The sequence below is a fragment of the Echiichthys vipera genome (assembly GCF_963691815.1).
Source record: "Echiichthys vipera genome assembly, chromosome: 20".
Classification (NCBI taxonomy): Eukaryota; Metazoa; Chordata; class Actinopteri; order Perciformes; family Trachinidae; genus Echiichthys; species Echiichthys vipera.
Window position 1 is genome coordinate 7194332 of NC_139845.1, and position 19252 is coordinate 7213583.

The 19252-nt window shown below is 39.0% G+C and overlaps 2 protein-coding genes across 3 annotated transcripts; one reads left to right on the top strand and one right to left on the bottom strand.

The window, feature by feature from the left end:
• The first annotated feature begins 313 nt into the window (after nucleotides 1-313).
• orc5 (origin recognition complex, subunit 5) lies at nucleotides 314-11162 on the top strand. Of its 2 annotated transcripts, XM_083935473.1 has the most exons (14): nucleotides 314-474; nucleotides 2217-2309; nucleotides 3424-3609; nucleotides 3986-4060; nucleotides 5108-5219; nucleotides 6741-6871; nucleotides 6977-7025; nucleotides 7842-7932; nucleotides 8093-8148; nucleotides 8378-8490; nucleotides 9627-9674; nucleotides 9768-9878; nucleotides 10822-10934; nucleotides 11035-11162. In XM_083935473.1, exons 1-14 carry the CDS (start codon nucleotides 361-363, stop codon nucleotides 11078-11080), a joined length of 1338 nt encoding a protein of 445 aa, XP_083791599.1. In that variant the 5' UTR covers nucleotides 314-360; the 3' UTR covers nucleotides 11081-11162. The 2 variants fall into 2 exon arrangements, with proteins under 2 accessions (XP_083791599.1, XP_083791600.1); XM_083935474.1 differs by lacking the exon at nucleotides 3424-3609.
• Nucleotides 11163-12421: 1259 nt separating this feature from the next.
• On the bottom strand, nucleotides 12422-15548 carry guca1aa (guanylate cyclase activator 1Aa; the record flags this gene model as incomplete). The annotated part of the gene is made up of 4 exons (XM_083935326.1): nucleotides 12422-12579; nucleotides 13149-13242; nucleotides 13325-13474; nucleotides 15351-15548. 4 exons carry the CDS (start codon nucleotides 15546-15548, stop codon nucleotides 12452-12454), a joined length of 570 nt encoding a protein of 189 aa, XP_083791452.1. The 3' UTR covers nucleotides 12422-12451.
• Nucleotides 15549-19252: the final 3704 nt, after the last annotated feature.

Consider the following 19252-nt stretch of genomic DNA (forward strand, 5'->3'; position numbering starts at 1 on the left):
ACTTGTGATTGGCTGCTAACCTAGATCGTCATTTGACGTAATCCGAAGGCGCGCGCGAAACCCCCGTTAGTGTCATGGATGCCTTCGACTGTTTGTTTGTGTTTTCAACTTTTAACTGAAGTTTTTACCGCATTTTAAGCTAGTTAAACATTTTGTTTTCAAGTAAAGGTATCCCCGCAGTACAACAACGTGTTTACAGTAAATAATTTCGTACATTATTCCTCGTTTTGCTCGCATTTTGACTGAACACCGGTCGTCGTCTCAAGTCTCGTGAGTGTGCTGTAACTGAAGTTAAGATAACCTGGTTGTTGGTCACCGACCTCCTCGCACGGTGTCGTGGTCGGTAGTACGAAAATCAAGATGACGACGTTGTTACAGCACCCAGGGTATGAGGAGGAGAGGCTGCAGAGGGTCTCGGGGAAGCTGCCCTGCAGGGAGGTGCAGGCGGGGATGCTGCTGTCGCTCATGGGGCAGGTATGTAGGCTGCTCTCAGCGCCCACCGGGAGGGTTAGCTTCACCTGCTGTGTTTTGAGTTAGCGGAACTGTGTCACCAGTCGGACAGTTTCGGGCTAAATTCTACCAAACTTTCTGTTTAACCTGGTGAGTGTAATGTTTATAGTTCATTTAATGGTCTAACGTCGTATCTTTGGAACCATATATCGTTTAAGAGTGGTCAACAGGACGCTAACACCGCCGAATTAACCGTGTGCTCCTCTCGGCCTCAGTCGGACACCCTGGTCTACTTTCCGTAAACACGGGGCTGCTGGTCGTCCACATTTACATCAATGTTGTCAAAACATCCGGGGCCATACTTCCGTCCTTCACAATAAAATAACATACTTTAACAGCTCCAAAATATACTGTAAAGTCTTCTTAATTTCCATTTATAATGTAATCCACCACCTGAGCCGCTCAGTTCTTACTGCTTTCTCTCATTAACGTCACTTTCATATACTAACTTGGTATGTAATTAAACATGCACACATATGAAACTTCACTTATAGATTCTTCAAAGTGTGTAAATAAATAAGTTCTACTTGCACTTCGGTGGCGATCACCCAGTAAAAGCAACACGAAAAGACCGGAAACAGGGTTCGTACATGTGCTGGAAATCCTTGAAAACACCACACTAAAATTCAAGTGTTTTGTGTATATATATTTTTATTTTTGTTTGGAAAGTGCTTGAAACTGCTTGCAATTTAGGTTTTATGGGATGGTATAGATGTTGTAAACGAGAATAAAGAAGATCTCAATATTCGAGGTACTGAAAACCGCATATTCTCACATTTTTGCATGAAAAATTACTTTTTTTGACGATTCTTTCTTCCTTAGAAATAATTCCTTTTGAGAAAGTTGTCACGAAACGTAATTTCTGCTGTATATAGCGCAATAACATCTACTTTAATGTGATGACCAAGTGCAATACTAAGTATACTGAATATAATGTATGTTCTGTTTACAAATATGTAGTTGACCACAGCTGTAAGGTCCTGGAAACGCACAAAAATGCAACTTAAATTTGCTTGAAAAGGGCTTGAATTTGAATTTGGAAAAGGTGTAGGAACCCTGACAGAAACAAACACGTAGAAAAGCAAAAAAGAAACCAGAAATTAATAAATAACACTAAACATGCCATGGGTCATTAAGGAATTGAAAATAAATTAAGTGAAAACATTAAATTTGGAGTACAGTCTTACAGTTTTGATGGCTTTTTTGTTTTTTGATGAAGTAATTGTCTCAATATAACGCCTTTTCTTTTTTTTTTTTAAAACATTGAAGTGAGGTTTAACTTTAATTTGCAAGAGAAAATATACATATAAGAGTATGTAGCTATAGGTGTTCAAGTACACCATTCATTAAAAAAAAAGATTTTATTTTTTATTGAAAGATTCAATAAAAAATTACCTTTTTTATTTTACATGTTCCAGAGTGATCCACAATACCAAGGATGTATTTCTAAATGTAGAAACAATAATAAGATTAATTAAAATGTACAAAGACAGGAAAACATAAACAAAGGAATGAAGAATAACAAAAACATATGGGGTCAGCTAAACTAAGGGAGTACATTTGAAATGCCTAAATAATCCAATAGTTTTCGCTTATTTATTATTATTTTCTGTATGAGAATGAACCGGGAGCACATGTTTGTTTGTTTGTTATGAATAAATTATGAAATGTCACAGTTATATTGAGTGAAAAACATGTTTTTACAGCCACATCAGTACAGCTACCCCTCAATCTTCATCTACGGTCATCGGGCTTCAGGGAAGAGTCACGTGATGCATGTTCTGCTGAAGGAACTTGAGGTGAGAGACATTTCAGCTTTGCTTTGCATACGTTGGATTCAGGCGGTCCAAATGTGTTATTTGTTATCAAAATGTTAACCTTAATTGCAGAAGTGTGTTACAGGACGAACTGTTAATCGGGTTTGTGTCAGTGTCTGCCTAACGTGAGAGACTTTGAATCACTGACTACTTCAAACTTATAAACCTTAAGAACTGCAATTATGAAATTCCTCTTTCACACCGCGGAAAAAGTTCTTAGTCCTTGGAAATATTAGGTTTCATTGAGAGCACCAAAAATTTAATTTCCTTTAATACATTTTATTGCTTTTCAGAAACGGCTCCTTTCTCAGTGCACCCAAAGCTTTGTGCGTGTACTTTGAATGTGTGCATATGCTTATGTTCCCCACTTTAAACTGCATGAATAGGCCTGTCACTATAATACATTCTGCTGGGCGATAGATTGTCCCAGAAATGATTGCGAGAAACGACAATATCGCCGTTTCGAGACCATTTTCAACTTGTATAAAGAGAATAGCATAATAAAGTGCACTCTTTCAAGGTTCAAAAAAGTTTTATTTCTAAAGAATATTTGACATTTTAAATATCCAAAATGAATTAATAAAACTACCAAAACCAATAAATAAAATGGACTCTCAGTCTATTTGAACACATTTTATCACAAAAGTAAAGTAACCAACTAACCAAGGCTGCAACTAACTTTTCTTTTTTTTTATCAATTAATCAATTTTCAAAGTCCAAAGCTATAAGGTATTAGTACTCAGTTTATGATCATATAAGACAGAGAAAAGCAGGAAATAATTTCATTTGAGAAGCTGGAACCAGCGAATACTTTGCCGTTTTTGCTTGAAAAAGAGCTGAAACAATTTACCAGTTATCAAAATAGTTGCCAATGAATTTGCTTTTCAAACGGCTAAGCATTGCAGCATAGCAGCACCAAATTACAGCAGAGGAGAGCTGTGACAATTTGAATACTTTATTTCATTAAGGAGAGATTATAATTGTTCAGTGTGCAACAAAAGCAAAGACGAGAACCAATACAATGTGAAGAAGATGAGTATTTAACTCTCCACATATCAAACCGACTGTCTTTCCTCCTCTCTCCTCCTCTCTGCAGCTGCCTCACGCCACAGTCAGCTGTGTTGAATGTGTTTCCGTTGCGTTGCTGTTTGAACAAGTGCTGCTGTCCTTCTTTGGCTGCGATGCTGCCTCGCTGCTCCCCCGCAGTCCCTCCCTGTCTGACTTTGTTCGCATCTACAGACAGCAGAGCTCCCAGTCTCCTGCCAAACAGACGCGATACATTGTGAGTGTCAAACCCAACCGGAAAATCCCCCCTCGCTTGGCACACCAAAATACTATAATCCAAGGCATGTCAAATGATTTGTTGTTTGGATGTGTCACTTAAATGTTTGTATGATAATATGATTAGTCGTGATAATGTATGCAAATAGATGCTAAACAAAGCTCCAGCTGCATTAGCCTGCAGAGAATAAGCGTGATTTTCAGCCAGCACAGGAGGTTTAATCTAGTGTTTTGGCTTCATCATTTTAATATATTTAAAAGTGACTTCACAGCACATAAAACAGCCACGAGCCGGGATAAAACAGCCATTCACGACATCTAGTTTAAAGATTATGGATGATACAAAATCAGCTCAAATGTACAAGTGTATTTTTCAGGTGATGGAAAAAGCCGAGCTTCTGCGAGACGCTGATGCCAATCTCCTCCCCGCTCTCCTGCGTCTTCAGGAATTGGTGAGAAAGTGCAGCGAGCTCTTTGAGTTATCCATCCAGTGAGACACCTTATTGGTACTATACACTGTGTGGATTATGAAGAGGGACTGGAAGAGCTTATTTTGTAATGAATGACCATGAGCTGAATGTGTGGCGCTCTTTTGTAATGCTTTTAGGAAGAACGGATCATTACAACCACTCAGAACATTTTAATCAGTGACATCAAATGGACCATGACTTGTGTTTTTTATACATCTTTTAATGTCAAACTTCTTACATCTTTTGGGACCAGGATGTGTTGTTTTGGGTCTCTTGATAATAATTCCAGGGTAAATTCGAGGTATTTGCCAATATTGAGCACCGATCTGTTAGCAGTGCTCTCTCTTTCCTCACTAAGCTCAACTCAATGGGATCATTTTTATTTAGGTAGCGTTAGCTCGGGTAAAACTGTGACGGCTAAATGTAACTGACGGCAGAAACACTGAGTTTTGTAGTGATAAAGAAATTGTGTTCAATGTGGTTCATTTATGTTCAAAATCTATCCTTTATCTGCTTCCAGCTTCTCCAGTCAGGAGATTTTCTGCTTTTATGTAATTGTAAATTGAATGTGTTGAATGGGTTTAAGACTGTCATTCAAACAAAACCAAACATTTCAAAAACATCGCCTTGGACTATAACTCTATCAGAAGTGAACCTTTTGGTACATCATTGTCCCTGCCGCATGTCCAACTTTATTTTCCTTGAAGGTAAAATATCTTGTGGCCAGGAATCATGTATAGGTGTATATGCAGAACTACCTTTATGATTATTAAGCACATCATCGCCACATTTGAACAACTGGAACAAAGGAAGGTTTGGCATTTTTGCTTCATAAATTAATTCAATGTTTAAACGACTATCAAAGTGGTTGCAAAATTAGTTTATTTCAATCAACTTTCAATTCAGCACTCAGAAAAACAGAATATTAGATATAAATATATAAAACACATACATTCAAGGAGGCAAAGTCCACTTTATTGTACCAAAAAAAACACGGTTGACATCTTTGTATTTATGTTCCCTCTTCAGGTTGAGGACAACGTCACCGTCATCCTGCTCAGTGAAATCGTCTGGGACAAGTTCAGACCAAACACCGGCTGTTTCGAGCCCCTTCTGCTCCATTTCCCTGATTACAGTAAAGGTATAATCACGCACACACACAAACACACACACACACACACACACACACACACACACACACACACACACACACACACACACACACACACACACACACACACACACACACACACACTATACATCGGCAAGTGTCGTGCATGAACTCCCACCACACTACATAATGATGACACACACACTCGTGAGATTTGTACCTGTGATTTCGTTCTAACACCTTCAGCAGGAAGATTGCATTAAGAACACCACTGTATAAATTCAGCACTTCAGAGGGAGTGAATTGCTGTACTTAATATGTGAAAAGCGACATTTATTTTTTAAATAAAATCTCTGTTTGTGTGTGACTATAGACCTCTTTAATGGAATTTCCATTGCTAGGCAACAGCCTTGGTCCTTGCTAACTTTGTCAGTTAATGTCATTCACATAAACTGCAACAAGGGAAGGGTCATGGTGACAAATAAGCATCTTTGTTATCAATAAGTTACCAACCATAAAACTGGTAATGATATTAAATACTAAAGACCATCTTATGGTGGCATCACACCAGCCACAAATCGAGTCAGGGGTGTAAAGTGGTGGAGCAATGGCTTCTTCCATACTTCCTACCTCCCTACTTCCGGCGCTCTTACTCATTTCGCACCCATCCTTGAACCTTCATTTTGGATCTGTAATGTTTCATGACTGAATGTTGCACAGCTGTGTGCTGACAGACAAATCTGTCCACAGACAGACATAGAGACACCTGGCAAAATATTTAAAACCACCTCTGTGGTAGTTCCCGCTAACGTTAGCCAGCTCTAACGATAAAAGTTGGACCTGCTCCGTTTGGTCATGTATGATGATAAAACAGCTATCTTGTACTAACTGTAGCCTTGAGGTGAGCTTTATGCAGCTGTTGGAAAGAGCCATGATTGATATGAATACCAATAACAAGGAAAAGAAAGATAAAAACCATCAGTCAACATCATTTCACCTTGTGAGTCTGCATGTGTGTGTTTGTGCATCATGATGGGAAAATGTGTTCCTGGAGACACCTACTGTAGCGAGTAATAACCACAGAGGCAGTTTTGGGTAATTTGCCAGATGTTTATATGTCTGTCTGCAACCTGATTTTGTCACTGTGATAGCGTCCCAGCTACAGTCACGAAACTTTACAGGTGTGTAGTTGAGATCAAAATGAAGGTTGTGATCGAAGATGGCTGTGGTTCAAGCAAGGACACAGGGAAGTAGGGTTGTAGGAAAGGGGTGTCATGGCTGGTGTGATCCCATCCCATGATCATCTCTAGTTTATTTTGGGGAAACATTTTCAGTCAAGGGTGAAACACCACAGTTAGGATGTTTTATAGTAAGAGTTGCCATTCCTGCTCCATTAACTCCAAAAGAACTGGCACCAAAGCAACACTAGTGAGTAATGGCCGTTCCTTTTTTTAGAGGTTGCTTTCACTACAAGGACACATGTTAATGTTTACTGTGGAATGATCGATAGTGACAGTGGTTCTCTGTATGTGTGTGTGTCCGTTCATGAAGGTGAGCTGCAGCAGATTTTGTCCCAGGACAGACACCTTTCATATTCAGCAGAGTTTTACTCGTCCTACATCAACATCCTGTTGGGAGTCTTTTACTCGGTCTGTCGGGACCTCAGAGAGCTGCGCCACCTGGTCAGACACGCACAAACACGCACACTCATAAGCTGGTGAAGATATTTAGATTTTCTTTCAGTCTTGCATCATTGATTGGGGTTTTTTTTCTCTCTTTTCATCCAGGCTGCCCTCAACTTTTCAAAGTTCTGCGAGCCCTTAGCAGAAGGAAAAGGTAAAACATATTGTATTCATTCATCTGAGCGCTGATCAATATTTCTGGATGTGTCATTTCACCCTTTTCTTTTCTGTTCATTTGAAGAGGGATCTTTATATTATGTTGAAATGCACTTAAGCTACTTCAACGTTTCTTATTTCTTGTTTTAAAAATATATTAATAGATGTTTTGAATGAGTTTGAGGAAAGCAGAAGAAACTAAACACAACACTGACACACTGTCTCCATATAACACTGTTGTGATGAGTTCACATGGCAACATAAGCTTAAGGAGGTGCACGTCAGCTGCAGTGTAGGTCAACATGCCCCTTTATGCGGAAGAATAAATTAAATCCAAAAATGACTGTTCATGACGCTCTGTTTTGTTCTCCTCTTGATCTGGTGTGACAAGAACATCTAGATCTTTAGCTGTTGTGTGTTCTACTTTATCGCCTAGTTGTTAACTATGTGTGTGTACCATTTGGTGCTGGGCAGGTGGTGTGCAGTCGATATATCAGAGCTCTTTTTTAACTTAAAACAACTGCCTGCTGTGTGGAGTTGAGAGACTGTAAAACCAAAACACTGAGACTACAGAATAGGGTGATAATTATCTAGGGGTTCTTCCCTACACCTTTACAATACAACTTTTAGTCCACAAAGGCATAAAAGTCATTATAAAATTTCACATTACACAGTAATTTGATCCCTTGTCAATGTAAACAATAGACCTTTTTCGTAATTCCTCCCTGATTACATCTATTCTCTGTCTAAGTAAGCTCACTGTACACTATAACTGTGGCTTTTTACAACAATGCTGCTCTGTTTGTGTCTTCAGTGAAAGAGACTGACACACACAAGCTGTGGAAAAACATTGAGCCTCATTTGAAAAAAGCCATGCAGACTGTTTACCTTCGAGAGGTGTCCAGGTCTGTGTCCTTTGCATCAATCTGCTAATGAACCATGTCACTTCTACCTCGTTGTAGTAATTCTGCTTGTTTGCTGCCTTCTGGCGAACAACCTGATAAGTGTGATTACTGATGCTGTGGTTTATATCCATCATTATGTCTCCTTCTCTTTGCTGCTCAGTCTTCAGTGGGAGCAGATGCAGCAAATGGAGGAGAAGGAGAATGGAGCCTTGAGAGGTACCAACTCACACTGAGCGCTGTTGCACTCACTGACGTAACACGATTGCAGAGCAGATGTTAAACTAGAAAACCGTTGATTGGGTGCACTGACAACCTGGAGTCAGGCCAAAATGACATTATCATCAAGTCTTGGGTTGCACTGAACATCTTGATGTACTGTCTGAAAGTATATTTAGTTGTACAGATACATATATATATATATATATTTGCATTTATTTCCCCTAAGGTTTATCTGCTCACAGTCATGTTGAACTGCCTTATTACTCCAAGTTCCTGTTGATTGCGGCCTACCTGGCATCCTACAACCCTGCCCGCACAGATAAACGCTTCTTTGTAAAGGTGAGATTTTATCTTGTAAGATTTTATATCAACCTGTTAAAATTATTAGCTGAGCGCCCAGAGGTTTTTCCTACAGTGTTGTAGAGAACCGCTCATTCGATTGACTTCACAACACTTGACACTGCCCTCTGAAGTTGAAAGGATGAACAGTTCTTGAGCTATGTGAAGGACAGTTATGCACGCATACACAGACAGACAGACAGAAATTCCTTCCTTTATAGTAGGTTGATGCTGCCACAGCGCCATCTATTGGCCACAACAGCAACAAATTTGTCCTGACACACAGACAACATATCCACATGTGTCCGCCAAATGTGGTTGCAGCCACGGCCACAGAATTTGAGCAAAGCTCAAAAGCCAGCTACAGCAAAACTGTACAGAACATCAAAAATCTGAAAAAGACACGTCTAGAAATGTTCTGTGCCAAATTCGGACACAACTGAAAGTGGTGGGGAAAAAACGATCAAGATGCAAATGTGTAAGTAATTTTGTGTCTGACTTACGGTTCAAAAGTAACAGACCCAAAAGATGTCGTTATAGCGCCACCATGTGGTCAAATTGCACCAAGAGCACGTCATCCGGCTGTTAAGTCTGACGTGACACCCTTTCAAAATACGATTTTTCGGGTCCAACCGCTCCGTTGAAACAAAACAGACACAACAGCCGAACATGTGAACAATTATGATCACCTCTTTTGTCTTTCATCGATAAGAAAGACGTAAAAGGACAATTATGTTGTTTTCAGATAAGTTTAAGCAACAGGGAACACAGCGTTCGGTGTTGTAGAAATACGAGGCTCGGAACGGCTTGGACCAGGAAATCATATTTTGAGAGGGCGTTACGTCACAACTTAACAGCAGGATTGGGTCTCCAGCAACACACCTGCTAAGTGTGAAGTAGATCAGATGAACAGTTATTGGCATAGTGAACTACACACACAGTGATTCCTTGCTTTATAGTGAGATGCCTCTGTAGTGTCTTTCTTATTGGAATTAAGGGTTTAAAGATGGAAGCTGTTTGTTGTACAGGTTGTATAACCCTTTGAAGCAAATTAGTCATTTGTGATCCATGCAAATCAAATTGTTTTAACTTGTTTGCATGAATGAGTCTGATGTCCCTCTGTTGCCTCCCAACAGCACCACGGTAAAATAAGAAAAACAAACTTCTTGAAGAAAAATGAAAAGGTGATCACCTTAACATAACACTTGCTTAGATCTCCGTTGTTTTTGATATGACCTGTAATTAAAATATCAGTATAATCTGTCGCTTTTTTACAGACCAGTAACCATCTTTTGGGACCAAAGCCGTTCCCTCTGGACCGCCTGCTCGCCATTTTTTACAGTGTGGTGGACAGCCGAGTCGCCCCCACTGCCAGCATCTTCTCCCAGGTCAGTGACAGTTGCTGCTGCAGTCACATTTAGTCACTTCACATTTTAATTTTTGCATAATTTATTTTATTTTTTACAATATTTCACTACACTACACAAAAAAATTCAGAAGACAGAGAGGGTATAGGTAATATATTTTGGGTATAGGGTATATATTTTGGGTATAGGGTATATATTTTGGGTATAGGGTATATATTTTGGGTATAGGGTATATATTTTGTTTGCTGACAAAAAAAAAGGAAAAACACCAGAAGATTCAGATTCCAATGAGGGAACTTTTGTCACATTATTTGACATTTTATCACTTTTTTTGTTCGTAAAGTGCCAAACCCTCATGGGTCTACAAGACACCATAATTCCCGGTCCCCAAGTTATTTTACAGCTCAGTCCTAAGCAAAATATTCTGCCGTCTCTCCCGAGCTTCGCAAATAAAATCTGCTTCAAAAAGGTTCCCTTCTTGAAGCACAACTCAAGTCTGTCAGAGTAATAAACTAATTTTGTTCGACATATTGAGAGTTTCTCATAGGTTTTAACCATGTTGGAGGTATGCCTCTCTCTCTCTCTCTCTCTCTCTCTCTCTATATATATATATATATATATATATATATATATATATATATTTAATTTTCATGCTTTTTCCAGTTAAGCAAATGACAGAGAATAAACACTATGGTAATAACAATTTTAATGATAATTTCCCCCATTTCTAGATGCAGCTTGCACACTTTTTTTCATGTTAAATCAGTGTCTCTACCCATATGGTCTTGAGTTTCAGGATCTGTGGCCAAAAGCAGATCTTTTTATGGCCATCAGCATGAAATGGTTTTAGGAAATTAGCCTTGACCCGTATCTGTGCAACTGGCTCTCTATCATTTAGAGCCTCTGTATCAAAGTGAGGTAAAAGAAGTGGACCAGAGTCATTTTCCCTCTATTCTCCTTTTAGATCTCCTCTCTGGTGACCTTACAGCTGTTGACTCAGGTCAGCCATGACGACCAGCTCGATGCCCCAAAGTACAAATGTGCCGTTTCTATGGACTTCATCTGTGCCATCTCCAGGTGTGTGTGCATGCTGGATTAGACACTTGAGGAGAATTATTAAAGTAAGTAAATGAACCTTTTTTTACAGAGAATGTCATTTGTGTGATTTATCTTCCAGGACGGTGAATTTTGAGGTCGTCAAGTACCTTTATGACTTCCTGTGAGCCTCCTGAGAATAAAAGAGAGACGACACACGGTGACAGTAAGACAAAAGGAGGATTTATACATTTAAAGACAAACAAAATGAGGAGCTCAGATTACTGTTGAGATTTGTGGAGGAAAATTAATCCAATTATGCCGCTGCCCCCTTGTGGTTGATGAACGGCCTTATGTTTTTCTTTTCCCTTATCACTGTTCATGTTAAATATTTGCATTTGTGTAAAATAAAAGCCACAATTTCACTTCATATTTGTTTTAGTTTTGTTAAAAGCCGCTGTTTTATTTAGTATTTACTTAAAGGTAGAGTCTTACTATAGTCGAGAATTCTTCTTTTATAATACAGAGAGAGCCAGTATATCATGTAGTTCACCCCGATTAAAATAATGGGACAAAAAAGATGAATATAATGCAGATTTAGCCTTTTTGCCCTACAGAGCGTCCGCAGCACCATGCAGGTGAATCATCGTCCTTGCTCAAAGGGAGGATTTTGTTTCTGTGATGAGTCGTCCCTGTTTATCTGCTGTATACTGAAGTTATAGGAAACTAATATTACTACCAAAATGTACAAGCTTTTATTAAGATTTATTAAGTCTACTACTTCAATTGGGCTCCGAGTTACTTGTTCTCTTTAACCATAACCTTTAGATCAGCAGTTTTTAACCTTTTCGACTTGTGAACCCTTAAAACAACACATAGTTAACTTGTAACCCCTGTAATTGGTCGCACATGTGTACACAGTTGTGACCAGTTTTTCCAGAAAACACCCACACACAAAAATGCCACAAAACCACACGCCGGTATTTTGTCTTTTAATTCAACTTTATTTTAAAAACATTAAAAACGATCAACGTTTGAGAATTTGCCCTTAATCTCTTGTGACACTTTAAGTGTCTGTTTGCGTATCTTATAGCCTCTGACTTAATCAAATTAGCGTGGATGTTCAGCACATTGCAGTCGAAGCTGAAAACCCCACAGGCAAGAACGGGGCGGAAAAGAGTTTTTGAATGCAAAAAATAAATAAATAAAAGACTTGTAAAGCATTGAGTGCATATAATTGCCACTCCTGCTCCATTATCTCCCTCTTTTATCCCTCGGGTTATCTGTGCGTAAGTGGATAGTCTGAGAGATCACCCCTGTGCCAAGGTGGCCTTGAGAGAGAGCTCAGCATCCATAAACAACAATGACCTGTTTGCAAAGGTTGACTGAGTCACCCGAATGCATTTAAAGTGCAAATGTGTCACTGTTTTAGAGATTAAACACAAGACATGTCAGTGTTCTGAAATCTCAGTCTAAATGGTGTTGTGACCAGAGGCCATGTACCAAAGCTCTCGGGTTAAATGGTCAATGAGGATGAGGCGGTCTTGTCTGGGCAGATCCTAAACGCTGTGCCTCCTGTTGTGGATCATCGCCACGATGTGGGTGAGGTCCAGACTTTTCATCATCACCTCCATGAAATCTTCGTCACTGCGGGCGCCGGCCACAAACTCCTCCAAGGAAAGTTCGCCTTTCGGACGGGAAAGATAGTACTTTAATATTTTTATTTGCTGTTTTTTTCTACGCATAACATTGTCACACTCGCAGACACTTTAAACCAGAAGGCCAACTTAATGGAGTCAAGTCCAAGACCAAGTCCACCTGATTCAAGACCAAGTCAAGACAGTCCAGAACAAATTGAGTTTGAATTGTTCAAAACCATAACCGGCGATACTGTCTTTCCATTGCTAATATAGTGGAAGATGAATCTAGAAACAAGATTGATTGATTGGTCTTCGAACATCAAACTAACAACTGAGACCAGGAACAACTTGACCAGTTCATTAGCTCAGTCCAAGACAAGTCCAAGTCCAACAAGGCACAGAGACCAAGACAAGTGCAAGACTTCATATTAGTAGTTTAGAGTCTGGACTAAAGCACAACAGTCCTGTGTTCAACAACCTCTTACACAATACCTTCTTATTGTGCTTGTTGTGTTTCCTGACTGAAGGCAGAACTGGAGCTGATAAACGTCTAAACACTGTCCACCCACGATCGATTCTACCTAAATCTTCCCATATATTACCAGAACACACTCACCGTCTCCGTTTATATCGATCCTGTCAAACACGCGGTTGGTGAAATCCTCAGCGGATCCATCCTGGTTTTCATTCCCATTGATTGCACGGATGGCCTGAGGGAGCAGAATAAAATCAGTATGCCACGCTGAGGCCTGGCTATAAAAAATGTTGTTGCAGGTGCGTGATGTACCGTACCTTTATGATGTTGAGGAGCTCGTGTCGGTCAATGCAGCCGTTGCCATCCACGTCGTAAAGTTTGAAATACCAGCGCAGCTTGTGCTCCATCTTTCCTCGCATCACCAGACTGAGGGCGGCAACATACTCCATGAAGTCTATGTAGCCGTCCTGCAAAAAAAAAACCAAAACAGTCAATAAATTATTATGCGTGATCGCCCTGCTTATTATTAAACTATTTTCAAACGTCCAAAGACATGAATCAGTCCCCCAGATGAAAGAGATCCCTCCTCGTCTCGACTCCCAAAAGCTATCTGTGTGAAATAAAGCGTGCCAGTGCGGAAGATTATCTCCGGGGACTGTCTGAACACGGGCAACGATCTCAGCATCAAAGCATTTGTCTCGCAGATAATCTCACACTTTAAATCATGCAGAAAGATTACCACGGCTCTTTGAGGGCTGAAGGGTGGGACTAAATATAGCTTCTCAGACAGACACATCCTGCGATGACCCTGTCGCACGCTCCGACACACTTAATTAAACTCATCCAAAGGTTATACGCCTTTCGCTGGAGGTCACTGCATCGCTTGTATGTTTGCGTGAACATGAAATGATACTTATGTTTTACAATCTGGGCTGCATGTTAAAGATTGAAGAACTTTTATGCTCTTGATCCAACTTTAGGTCCAACAAACACTTCAAAAGCCTGACTACTCAACTGTTTTTATCCATTTTAGAGTTGAAACAATTAGTGGAGTAATCAATTAGTCGCTCGGCTGAGATTTATTTGCCACATTTATGATCATGAAGTCAGCATTTAAATAGTTTTTCATGCAAAAAAACCCCACAAATGATCTGGTTCAAGCTGCTCAAATGTCAGGATATTAAACTCTAATTTATAAGTTTTGGATTAATTAAAAATTAAAATGAAAGACACCCCCTTGGGCTGTAACTATGTTTACACTACATTTAATACAGTAAATCATGAATTACTATTAAAGTAATAATAAGTTGCCCTAAGTTTCCTAACATAATGCCTCTAAAAGGGTTGCATATTGCTTTTTTTCATAGTTGTGTCATGCTGATAAATAACTAATACTAAACAATTAGTCAGCAACAATGTTGGTAATTGATTTATTATTAAAGTGAATTTACTAAACAGAAATGCCAAAAGTTCCAGCTTCTCTAATGTGAGGATTTGATTTACTTTTTTGTATCATTGAGTTTTAGACTTAACGGATAATGTGAATTATTACCAATTTTATAGACTAAATGATTAATTGGAAGAAAGAATCTTAATATCATACAACTTAGAAATGCAACAAAAATTGTCCCGCCCAAACACTTCATCAAATATATATATTTTAAACACATTGACACTTATATCAGGAGTATATCATTACAGCTAACCCAATACAATTGTTTTCTACTACTTTTATGAACCATAGGTGGTTAAAGCAAAAATATTAGCATCTGAAATTAGTTGTGGGACACTGTCTTTAGTTTTAGAGGGTGATGTGAACAATTTGAAGATGAAATACTTTCACCTTAGTGATTGGCTTACCTTTTAAACATGTAAAAAAGAAAGAAATACCTGCTGTTCTCATTCTCATGTGAAAAGGATCTTTATGTTCGTACTGTAAGGTATTGTTTTTGTTTATGATCGTTCTCCTTTAAAAGTCAGTAAAAAGAAAACATAACAAACTAAAAATCCCATCACACCCTATCATTTAAAAAAAAAAATCCCCTCAAAAGTGTAAACCCTCTTGAATTCAAGATTCAAGATGTTTATTGTCATATGTTCAGTTAAGACAGACGTCGCACTGCACAATGAAATTCTTACTTTGCACGTCTCCCTGGTTACAAAGAAAGTAAAAATGAAATAAAAATATATATTTAACTAAACAGTGTCAAGAAATAGAATTTTAAAAAGGCTACAATAAAATTTAAGGTAAAAAAATGTACAGATTAAAAGTATATGCACAGACTAAAATCAAAACTTAATTAAAATTAAAGTTTTAACCTTCCGTGTAAGGCAGCATCTTACCTTGTTCATGTCAAACGTGCGGAACATCTGCTCTATGTAGGCGGTGGCCTCCGGGTCCAACCCTCGCAGCCCGAAGAACTGCTTAAACTCGTGCAGGGTGAGCTGACCTGAGGGACACTCCGTCATGAACTTCTTGTACCAGAGGTGCATCTCCACCGCCTGCAGGTCGTCCACGGTGTTTCCTGTTGAGTTGCCCATTTCTCCCTGACACCTGAGTGTTTATAGAAAAGATACCCAGAGCCTTTTTTTGCAACTGCTGCACAAACCTCTCAGCCCAAATTGGTCTACTGGTGAAGCGGAGGTTATCCCTCTTCACAGTCACACAACAACGGGACTCGGGGTTGAGAGTAGCAGCTGATTGGCGGGGGCCCTTTGTAGCTGTCTGTGTTTGGGGATGAGGCATGTGCACTCCCCTCCTCGGGTCTAATCACTGGCTGTAATCCAGGCAAACATGCGGATGATCAGCATAATCGGCCCATTAAAAGGGCAGGTTAACTGCTGACAGACACAATAAGGCTCTCATCCCTCACGTGGAGATGCATCGCAGCAGTGCAGCTGTTATGCTCTGGGTGAAGACTGTGCACATTACAAAACACACTAGCATCAGCAGATTAGTCATCAAAAATAAAAAACAACAACATTTAGGTGCTGCTCTTGTGCTTCCTTCTGCAAATAATAATTAAAAAAAAGATTACAAAACATCTGGTAAAGAATTTTATTTAGATACCATAGTTTAAAACCAAGAAGGCAAGAGCCATGGCTGACTGATACAGTAACCTAACAAACACTACAGCATGAGTTAGTGAAATAAAAGAAACACTGCAGAAAGCTTTATGACCTCATCAGAATCAATGGAAATAATACAGTGTATTATAATGCTTTTGTATGAAATGTACTTCCTAAATATAGCCCAAGGATCTTGGATTAGTGGTATGCAGCAGCTATAATTGCAATGGTGCCGCCCTCTTACGACTTGCAACTTGGGCTATCAATCATAAAAAAGACACATAACACAGGTACACACGTGTTAGTACATGAACTAAAATATAAATGAGCTTTCAATTAAAATATATGCATTAATACAAAAGTAAAAATGAAAAAAAACATACTAGTAATTAGTAATTGCAGCCGTGGCTTATTTTAGAGCAACATTTCACTTTCGTTTAGTGATTTCTCACATACCAAGCATGGTTCAACTCATCAATTGCCCCTGGAATACATTCAAGAGGAGCGTTAGTGTTCCCTACTGGCCATAAAACTTGCAAAACAGAAGTTTAAGATTATCACAGGAAAACCACAGGAAGCAGCGTCTCCACAGGTGCAGCCCGAGTGGTAGTTTTTGTTCATTCCATGATTTTCATTTATGCCACATAAGATACAAAACATTGGGCATGCTTCAGACAGGCACAGATGTAAAAAAACAACAACACATTTGGCTTTCAATCAAACATCCGACCTCTGCTGTAGTGCAATAATGTAATATGGAAAATGCATACAGCATATGTATGCTTCCAAAGTATTTTACTCTATTTGCATCACCCTGTAACCATTTGCATTAACAGTCATATCTTCCCCTACATTTTGTCTCACGAGTAGCCTGAAATATAGTTTCCAACGTTTTTGGAAGAGCGTTTCCTGACAATAACAACATAGAATACACATTTATGTAACCACACATAAAACACAAATAGGACCATGTTACATGTTTTAAGAGCTTAAAAAGGTAAAAAGCTATACTTGTTCTGACTTCAGTAAGGCCTCATTTTTCTCCTTCATGTTCACTTTCCGAACGTTCACCCCTTCAGCTTCAGGCGCAGTCTTTGTTGTCGTCTTAATTTGGCATCATGTCTAGACAACACAGTTATAATAATCCTGGAAGTCACTGCGGCACCACGTCAGAGCTCGGACAGATCTCTCTGGCACCACTTTTCCTCTTCCCCCAGTGCAGATGTCTGTAGATGGAGTCAAACACTGACACCGTGTAGCGTGCAAACAGGCTGGTCCACTTTACCGCTCCCACTACCCACTGCACGGTACGCCCCACAAAGGCCACAAACACTGTGGTGTAGTGAAACAGCAGCAGCAGGCTCCTCCCCAGCTGCCGGCCATGGTTGATGATCCGGTTGACTCTTTGGTCATGTCCTGCCATCTTTATACCGTCTTCTCTATGGTTCCAGATGTAGAAATTTGATCTTGTTTTTTTTTTTGCTTACAAGCTCATTTTTCGTTTTTTCTTAAAAATATATATCTTTATGCAGATATTCCCTAGAAAAGGAGTGCACACCTTGGAATTTGCTGACAGTCCCTTACATACGCTGCTGTCCAATCAGAGTTTTGTCTCCAGGAGTGTTTTTGGGGATGTGGCTATGCTCTGACATCCACCGGAGGACATATAGGAAGAAAAGAAAGAAAGCGTGCCTTTATTAGACCTGCAATTCACTTTTCACTGTATTTATGTAATATTTCATGTTGAACACACAGGACTAAGATACACACATGCACAAACAGGTCCTATTGACATGCATTACTGGAGGGAAGTCAGAGCGAGAGGGCTGCCCCGCGAGGAAACAACCAGAGCAGTTTTTTTTTGGATTCTGTGCCTTGCTCAAGGGCACTTTGGCAGTGCCCAGGAGGTGAAACTGCACCTCTTCAGCCACAGTCCAATATATCAAGGGGATTATATTGTTTTTTTAATTCATAAAAACAGATATTTAACAACATTTCTTCACTTCCTAGTATTTAAGAGAGAATTTAACACAAATACGAAATCCCTCGATAAAATGAAGAAAGAAAGAAAGCAACAGTTTAAAAAAAACATTATACTCAAATAAAGGTTATTTAACGTATACTAAGCCCCTTTACAGAGGAAAGTATAAACAGTGACACAATCCCTGTTTATACAATTATCTGTGGTATTTTAATGCAATGTTACAAAGAAACACTTTGAATATAAATGTGTGACTTCTGTTTGTTTTGGTTGTTTTTTGTTTCTTTGTTGCTTAACCTTGTATATATTATTATTGTTATAGTATATTTTGTTGTATACATTATTATTGTTCATTGTTTATAGCCCACTGTGCATAGTATATATACACTATGTATATATTGGATTCTATTTATGTTATGTACAAAGTTTTTATTTGCTGACTCACTACTGCTGTTACAAAATAATTTCCCAGTCTGGGATCATAAAGTAATTCTATTCTATTCTATTATGTAAATCTTACACCTGTCTTATGTGTATGTGTAATAAAAAAAAAGGTCAATATATCAAATAAGACGCAGATACATTAATCTGATTTTTTTTTTCTTACACGCTCATGTTTCTTGGATCAAGTCGCTTTGGACTGACCCAAATATAGAGTACAAATAAACAAATCTAAAAAATATATATTTTTCTTGGTGCCTGCTGCCGTGGTCCTGCATGACGCTTCCTGCTACTATTATAATCTATAACCTTAGCTGTGCTTGTTTCTACTATTCTGCTGTATTAACCGCCATAACATATGTCATATTCACATTACTATAGAAATTATTATAGTTACTGTAAGTGTGTCTGTCTCTGTCTTTGTGTCTGTCTTTGTCTCTCTCTGTCCATCTGTCCGTCTTTTCTCTCTTTCTCTCTCCTTTTCTTCCTCTCTCCGGTGCAGACAGATGTCCGTCCTCCACAGAGCTGGGTCTGTCTGACGTTCCTGTCTGTTATAGGGAAGGTTTTCGTTGCCACCGTACTCTACTGGGGAATTGTTGGGTCTATGTTTATCATAAATAAGTCATAGAGTGTGGTCTTTACCTAGTTTGTAAAGTGTCCTGAGATAACTTTTGTTATGATTTGGCACTATAAATAAAATTGAATTGAATTTAATTGAATTTATTTTTGCTTAAAAGGTCATTTTTCGTTTTTC